Source organism: Copadichromis virginalis, linkage group LG20, assembly GCF_057382275.1.
Source record: "Copadichromis virginalis isolate Kocher_CV1m ecotype Utaka linkage group LG20, C_Virginalis_male_GT1.1, whole genome shotgun sequence".
Classification (NCBI taxonomy): domain Eukaryota; kingdom Metazoa; phylum Chordata; class Actinopteri; order Cichliformes; family Cichlidae; genus Copadichromis; species Copadichromis virginalis.
The window spans coordinates 4,287,225-4,295,982 of record NC_140637.1 but is presented as its reverse complement, the minus strand read 5'-3'; the positions used below and the strand labels follow the sequence as shown (position 1 = coordinate 4,295,982).

The 8,758-nt window shown below is 39.6% G+C and overlaps 1 protein-coding gene across 12 annotated transcripts; it reads left to right on the top strand.

The window, feature by feature from the left end:
* Positions 1-94: 94 nt before the first annotated feature.
* nfyal (nuclear transcription factor Y, alpha, like) lies at positions 95-7,163 on the top strand. 12 transcript variants are annotated; one of them, XM_085445011.1, is made up of 10 exons: positions 95-175; positions 935-1,035; positions 2,371-2,454; positions 3,407-3,553; positions 3,855-3,986; positions 4,103-4,205; positions 4,322-4,491; positions 5,279-5,452; positions 5,605-5,715; positions 5,859-7,163. In XM_085445011.1, the coding sequence occupies exons 2-10, from the start codon at positions 955-957 to the stop codon at positions 5,913-5,915; spliced, it is 1,059 nt and encodes a 352-aa protein (XP_085301137.1). In that variant the 5' UTR covers positions 95-175; positions 935-954; the 3' UTR covers positions 5,916-7,163. The 12 variants fall into 12 exon arrangements, with proteins under 12 accessions (XP_085301137.1, XP_085301139.1, XP_085301133.1 ...); XM_085445013.1 differs by having other exon boundaries at positions 2,371-2,457; positions 4,103-4,187; XM_085445007.1 differs by having other exon boundaries at positions 2,371-2,457.
* The last annotated feature ends 1,595 nt before the right edge of the window (positions 7,164-8,758 follow it).

Below are 8,758 nucleotides of genomic sequence, written 5' to 3'. Positions count from 1 at the left end.
GGGGACAGGGACACTGCACGCTGCCTCGCCCCCCTGTTCAAGTGTCACGCAGCTGCGCACCTCTCTCCCAGTCGCCGTTGTTTCATTTGCGCCATTTTGTCCGCTCACTTTGTTGATTGGGCTTTAGCAAGCTGTACTGGAGCCAATCAGAGGGAAACCGGACAGCGAAGATACGGTAAGGAAGCCCCGATTGAAGGCATTGGTAGTTGTCAGCACGGATTGGTTTGTCATGGACCAACCAAATTACTAACCCTGCTTAATGCAAAAAACTCAAATTGCAGTTTGATTTCGACCGCTGCGTCCCAAGACCTACAAATAGCTTCATGTTTCTAGCGTTGGCCACCGCGAGGAAACATGATCCTCGCTTGGTCCACAAGCCTTAGCTAGCGTTAGCTCCTTCGCTAAAATATCGTTTCTCGAACAAAGAGCGGGTATAAAGCCACCGTTCGACCGTCAGCAAACGCTGCCAGGTACATTATAATGAGCTGTAATAAACAAGCTGCCCACAAGAAAATATACACGTTCGGAGTTTACGACACAAATGGCATCCTTATGCGCTTTCTAGAATTTACCACGCTTTTAGCTAGCGGACTGGCGCTAGCCGTGTTAGCTTCCCCACTAAAATACCCGCTAAATAAAATTCCCCTTTAAAGGAATCCAGCAGCTGACACAGCTGTGTCCTCCTGGGGGGATTATGTTTCAGATGAAATTCGTAGACTTCACATTTGACACAGTGCGGCACAAGTCGGTGTGAGGAAGCAGTAGGTCCTATTTAAATATTGAGAACAACAAATTGAAAACACGTAGATATCGGTTAAAAAGACGGGGTTTTTTGCCGTCGAAAAAAATTATCATTTGTTTACGTATAAAATGCACTGTAAACCATAGAAATCCAATATTGGTTCATTTGTATGTTTTGTCTTTGCCTCATCAGGTTTTTCACGGTAAAAAGCCATGGAGCAGTACACCACTGCCACCACTACTACTGGAGAGCAGATTGTTGTTCAGACAGCCAATGGACAGATCCAGCAGCAGGTGAGCTTAGGGTTGACAATTTTATTGTCTAGCTTTTAATAAATAATATCTGATTCTCACACCCAAAATTTTAATCTGATGTAAAATGTATAGAAGTCCATTACTGTATATAGTAACCATTAAGTCTAATATACCCTACTAAGCTATAGTATTTTTTCCTTTGGGAAGGTACGATCTGTGCAGTCTGCAGTTCTGTTGAAGAAAGACGTTGAATCTATTTAATTATTCTTGAAAAATAATTTATTTCTGTGCATTTTATTTTCCACGCTGCATCAAATTAAAGTTGATTACGTTGATTAAACGTCATGAGGTGGGGGGTGGTTCCCTATTTTTTTTTTTTTTTTTTTTTTTTTTTTTGCTGGGAGTTGGAACCCTATTAGTTAGGTTGCTTAATATTTCTGCTAAGTACTCTTTAAAATACCAGAATAGGGAGGATGGAGTAGGTTTAAGTTTATTAGATTGATCAGTATTGCTGAACTATGAAATATTTTGGGTGCAGTGTATTTTTTATATACAGGTATAACAGAATAGCTTTAGTGTTGTTGTTTATTTAAACTTGAGTATGAACTTATACAAAATGCAGCAATATATTAAACAAACAGTTTTATTGATTAAAAAACACTATATCGGATTCATATCGGTATCGGCAGATATCCAAATTTATGATATCGGTATCGGACATAAAAATGTGGTATCTCTAGTAAAGACTAATAAAAAAGTCACATTGTAAAAGACAACTAGTGACAATTTCTCAACGATATATAGCTGTATTTCACAATAATGCAAAATAACATGTATAATAATTTTTAACATGAAATCCTCAGTCACAAACATGAAGAAGATGCTATTTTCATTCAAGTTTCATGCTAGATTGAGACATGACACACATTTATACCACAAAAATATTAATAATCTAAATAGAACAGATCTTTTCTAATTACTCTACTTATAACCAAGAACATAATTGTTTAAAAATATGCAAACTTTTCTATCTTTTCAGGTCAAATTTTTAAGGTAATCATGTTCAAACTTTGTTTGAGTTTTCATTGTGCAGATTCTTTCTGCCTAAAAGGCAGAAAACTGGGTTTACTGGCCTTTTAAAATAAATAAATCTAGATATATTTCAAACATGAAGCTAACACTTCAAAGCAGGCATTATAGATATGTCCAAGCCTCAAACCATATAATTTTTAGGCAAATCGGAAATGGTTGAGTATACATTGTTTTTTAAAAAAAAATGATGATTTGAGATGCAATAATCCAGTTCCAATATATTTTCTTGGTACTTTGTTGTTGAGTCTGTATATATGAGTCTGTATCCTGCCCTGCCTGCAGACACAGGGCACAGTGACGGCTGTGCAGCTGCAAACAGAGGCGCCAGTGGTGACGGCCTCAGGCCAGCAGGTGCAGACACTCCAGGTAGTGGTGTCACCGCCGCCCTGTGTCAGTGTCATGACTGTTTCACAGCCTACCGGTTTGCATGCCATAGCCAGGGCTGTTTGTATTTTTATTTTTCCAGGACCCATCTGTGCTGTTTGGTTCATCATTTCCCTCCCAAGCATGTCTTGCAACTGCACGTTCCTCAGCACAGTGTTTTCTGTGTCAGCCTCCGGTTTTTGCTTTTGCTCTCATGGCTGTCTAAACTGAGTTGTGCTTGTCTCTTGCTATTAAAAGCAAGTTTAGAAAGTCAGATGTTCTTGTTCTCAAGTGCGATGGCTGTGGAGAAAAATATGCAGAATATACAACAGAACAACCTTCTGAGGTCTGCATGGATCCACATCCATTACTGGCTGCCACTGTTCATCATAGTCTGATATTTTTCTTACTGTTGTGCTGAATAATGTCAGCAGGTACCTTTGCCCTTACAATTTTACTTCCTGTCATGCTGCTGCTGCTGCCACAGACCATAAGTTGTACGCTGTGGTCACTTTATGGTATAAGATGAAATATCAGTACCAAGTTGAACATGTGAATGCAAATTAATTTTACCAACATCTTGACCACAAAGGTACAGGAAGCAAATTCCGTTCTTGTAAGCTCTTGTTTCAATAGCAGTATGGCTGTAAATACAAGACCTAAATTCTACATGCAGAAGTTTTGTATTTTTCTGTAGCCTAAGCTCATGAGAAAAATGATTAAACATACACTAGATACATTGGGTCCAGAAATAATCTATGCTATATAACAGGATGCTTTCATGTTTGTATTTTAGGAAACCATAAACGTGAGATCAACAAGTGCTTTTATCCACAGTGTAGTATCCTGGATGTTTCTCATGTCATACCACTTGCATGCAGCTCTGCAAGTCACAAGAGACACCGAGACGAACACTGTCAGTGCTGCTATAATAGCTGTCTGAATCTCCCTGTAGGTCCAGGGACAGCCTCTGATGGTTCAGGTGAGCGGTGGACAGCTCATCACATCGTCAGGGCAACCCATTATGGTGCAGGCCATGTCAGGGAGTCAGGGTCAAACCATAATGCAGGTCCCTGTATCTGGTGCTCAGGGACTACAGCAGGTAAAGTATCTAAATTAAATTATACATTGTTCTCTAAAGCAACACTGTTTACTCTGGAATAATATTAATAGTAAACTAACTAGTATAGATTTGGAAGTAAACGCTGAAGTTTGAGAAGCACGTTGTACACTGAGTAGGTTTTTTTCCCCTTGTTGTTATTTTTCGTGTTTATGTAAGATTAAGTTGATAGCGAGGTAGCAAAGTGTACTTTTTTTCCATGTTTATCCTTGTTATTCTGTTTGCTGTGGTGTTGATCTATAATCCAGTTAACCACTGTTGATGTTTTTGTACCTGTCTGTAGATCCAGCTGGTGCAGCCAGGTCAAATCCAGTTGCAAGGTGGTCAGACTCTGCAGCTGCAGGGCCAGCAGGGTCAGCCTCAGCAGATCATCATCCAGCAGCCCCAGACCGGCATGACAGCTGGACAGAACCAAGTACTAAATTTTGAAAAAATTAAAAAAGCAAAAACCCAAGCTTCTTATTTAAAAATCTATTGAATAAATAAATCCCCATAAAATGATGTAAAGTAATTTCCCCCCTCTCTATCAAGGGACAGCAGATCAGCGTGCAGGGCCAACAGGTGGCACAGACAGCTGATGGACAGACCATCGTCTACCAGCCTGTCAATGCAGATGGTACTGTCTTGCAGCAGGGTAAACTAGGCTGTCCTCCAAAATTTGTGTTTGACTTCTGCTATTTAGACTTTCTAAATAGGAGCATGGGTGAGTTGTCATGTTCAAAAAGTTTTGGGATGATTATCTGTTTTCAGGAATGATCACAATTCCAGCTGCCAGCTTGGCAGGTGCCCAGATTGTACAAGCAGGGAGTGCCAACACCAACACCACCAACAGCGGCCAAGGCACTGTGACCGTCACCCTGCCCGTCTCTGGCAACATGGTCAATGCAGGTGGAATGGTCATGGTAAGGCCCTGTGCAGAGGTACCCAGCACCTTATTACCTTTGTTTTTCCTAATCTAGACTCTCACATGGGTATATGGTAAAGGTCATGGGCTTAAACATATATTTTTTATGAATGATCACTGGTGTTTTCATAGGTCAGTTATAATTATAGCTCACCTTATCAAACCCTAAAATGAACACGTCTAGGTTTGTTTAACCCCCCCTGTAAACCTGTGGTCCTTCTAAACAGGTGATTTTTGGATACATGCTCTTCCTGGGCTGTATCCATGTTAAATACAATTCACATTAGCATTTTGTTCATAAGTAAAACTAATAATGTTTTGGAAGTTTCATTATTGGTGCTTATATTGCCTGAAAACAACAAAGCATAAATAGGGTTCCTTGAATTTAAGTCCACATTTAAAAGATGCCGTGTTCACTGCATAGACTGTAATCTTAATGATGTGAATGGTCATCCAAATCCGGCTTGTCTTTGAATGCTACCCATTTTGTACAAACAGTAGTTGATGGTCAGTTTCATTGTGTCATTTTGCTCTGGACTTTTCAGGTTGGGCAGCTTGCATCCTTAAGCTAGTAGTTAGTAGAATAAACTGACATTGTGAAATTTCCTGGCAGTGGAGACCCAGTATGCAACTGTTGGGGAGTCTAAATAAGAATGACTTAAAACATCTGTATGGGTGTGGAAGAGCAGTGTGAACTTTTTTCTTTTATTTGAATGGATTGATATTTGTCTTTTTGTGAGTAGGATCTGTTGTAAAATGCGTGACATATTAAGCACTGTGTCTTTGTCTTTTCCTTCAATCAGATGGTACCTGGAGGTGGCGGCGTTCCCACAATGCAGCGAATCCCATTGCCAGGGGCTGAAATGCTTGAAGAGGAGCCACTGTATGTCAATGCCAAACAGTACCATCGCATCCTAAAGAGAAGACAGGCTCGGGCTAAGCTGGAAGCAGAGGGCAAGATTCCCAAGGAAAGGAGGGTAGGCCATTTCTGTCAAACGTATAGACTTGAGAGGGGGGGGGAACCCTATATATTTAAATTCTTCTGTGTTGTACTCTGTGTGTGATTTTTAGTGATGGGCTTGTTGTGAACCAAATTTTAATGTGAGTAATTCACCTTCTTCCTGTCTAGCAGAAATATCTACATGAGTCTCGCCATCGTCATGCAATGCAGCGTAAGCGGGGAGATGGTGGTCGTTTCTTTTCCCCTAAGGACAAGGAAATGGGTCTGGGATTATCACAGGTAGGCAGCTGTGTGTAGAAAGAACATAGCAACTCAAGCCTATAATGCTTGTTGCAAATTGTCATACACTTAAAACTGTGAGATTTTAAGTGTATGAGCTCAATTTGCTTTTGTTACCTCCCATTTCTGCCCTTCTGATGCAGGATGTCGCCCAGGCAGCAGCAGATGAGACAGTGGCTCAGATGATCCGAGTTTCATAGCACTGTCACTGACATCATCACTTCTTTCTGAACTCTACCCTGCCTGAGATTCTTCATCGCAGCTGACCTCCTGCCACCACTTTTTCCTTTCATCTGTACTTCCTCCTGCCTCACCGCCATACACCAAACCACAGTGCTACCACTGGGCTTTTTCTGTTGTCTCTACTCCTACACTGGTCTTCCAGGGAGCTGGCTGTATGGCTGCTGAGACTATGAACTTTTCTGGCCTTGTTCATCCAAAAAAATGGATGCTGTCATGCTCAGCTTATCTGGTTGAGCACTAAGGACCAGCTTTTTATTTTCGTAAGCATTAGTTTTGAAAATAACGAAGCTAGTGACAGGAAATGACAGCCATGAAGCCATCATGTCAGATCCTGGTCTGTTTGAAAATGAGATTTTTGTCACCAGTGGATGCTTTTTGGTTTAAATATTTTTTGTAAATGGTACCTGTTGTGTTTTTTTTTCCTTTTTCTTTTTTTAAAAAGAGATATTCTTTATGCATTGATGCTACACTGCTGTTCTTTATGTAAGCGCCCTTATTTTGGAATTTCATCTTTTTAAACCCACATAGCGCAGGGGTGGTCTCAGCATGCCCTGTGTTCACTGAGTAAAAACAGAAATGTAATACTAATGTGAAGATTTTGTACAGCCATTACTTCCCCAATGTGTTTGGAATACCTACTGATTTGCCCAGTTGTGTGGATGCATTTTATACAGTTAGTAGTTGGTGTTTGTTGGGAAAAAAGTAGTTCAGTGTTGCATCACCTTACGCACTCTTATCCACGTAGTTACATCTTCATCGTTCAGTCCGTCTAGGTGGTTTTTTTTCTTCTTTGTTTGAATTGTTTTTTACCTGTCAGATGCAGTCCTGCAATGTTATTTTTTTTTAAATAGTACTCTGACATTGTATTCATGTAACCTTTGTCAATTAAATTTTATTAAGTGACTCAAGGTTATAGGTGGATTCTTCTGTTTTTTTTGTTTTTTTTTTACTCCCTGATTGTGTAGAGTTCAGACTGTCATCTATTTATTTAAAATGTCCCCTGAGTCTTAGCCAATGCCATGTAGTTTTGTTTGCATTATAATGCCTTGGATGACATTTGCTGGAATTTTTTTTTTCACAACTATGTTCATTAGAAACTGTTTTTCTCTTGTTGCATGAGTATAATTGTCAGATATTTTGGACAAAGTAACATACATTTCAATTTTTGATAAGGATGATTAAAATTCTGTGTATAGTCTGTGAAACCTTTGTGCACTTATTTCATTTTTTTTTTTTTTACTCTCATGTATTTAATTTGTTCATAATGAGATGTCCAGCATTGTGCAAAAGTCTTGAACCAGCCCTCATTTTCATATTTTGCTAGAAAAATGGGGAATAGGTGTAAAGCTTGTTTCAAAACCAACATGTTTTGAAACAATCAAAAAATAGCCCACAGCTTCCCAAAGCAAAAGCTGTTTGTGAATATATTTTATGTAGCCAAAAGTTCCAAAACAAAATATATTCAGTTTGCTATCACAGGAAGAGGAGGAGTTATCTCATTATATGATTCTTTGATTAAAAAACAAAACTAAAACTACCAGATTTTCAAGATGTTTCTAACTGATGATTGAGTGACTACTACTTAGGTCATAATATTAGTAATTGGGGGTCAGAAGTGGTGGTGGATAATCATTTGTTGAACTTAAACTATATTGTGACATATTCTGAAACGGGGATGAAGTTCAGGTTTTTCACCTTGAACAGTATAAAAATATCAGGGAAGAGGGGGAAAAGTGGGGAATTAATTAATATGCAGAGTAACAGTGATGTTTGATGCTGACTAGCAAAGTAGGGTTTGTACATGTTGATGAGAGTACATTTTGTACGTCTATGTAAGTCTTACTCTGTGAACAGTAGCCTCCAAATAACTAAATTAAAGGTCACATTTGATCAGTATTACAAATACCTACCTGCCAACATTCTAGTGGTTTTATGATTGATTGATGCACACTGGCCCACTAGAGACAACAGAGACCTGCTGATATAGACCTTGTATAGAAATGCAATCAAAAGAGAGCCTTTGGGTCTTGGGGTCAAGGAAGAACTAAAGGACACCTACAGAAAGAAACTGGAAACCCACTCCAGCAGAACAATACCAGTGATGTGTAGAGTGGAATGGGGGAAATAACTAGGTTTAAGGTGACAGAAAGACAAACTGGGCCAAATGGAGAGAGCAAACGAGTTTAACGTTTTTTTTCAACAGGTTTAGTTCACACTAAGCTGCTGCTACCTACAAATCCTGGAGTCCACACCTGCTCTGTCTTAGTGATTTGCCCTTTTCCCCCCCCCCCCAACTGAACTCCATGGATCAGATTCCTCCATATTTGATTAACACCCTCTGCTTGACTGTGACATCTGGCCAGGTAAGGAGACAGCTGGAGAAACTGCAACAGGGCAAGGCATCAGAGCTAGCCATCTGTCTGTGATCCTGCGTAACATTTATAATACGAAACAGGAGATGGTAAAGAAAACATCCTGTCTGGTTGGCTGCCCTCATTTCACATTAATATGATGAATGTGCTGGGGAGACTAGACTCATCCCACCTGAGAAGGCTGGTGAAAATAACTCTTGACCCATATAAAGAATTTCAGAAATATAGGATATATAAGGCCTTTATTATCTTATTACCTTTGAAATTGCAAATACAGAATTCTGGTCCTGCTGCAGTCTTAAAGAATTTTAAATTCAGTTAATTATCTTATTCAGTAAGGCAGCTGAAACAAAGTAGTCATGCGTAGTCGTGTACATTTAGCCGGAGGTTGACTTTAGTTCCCTTTTCCCTGAACAGGACCTCCCAGG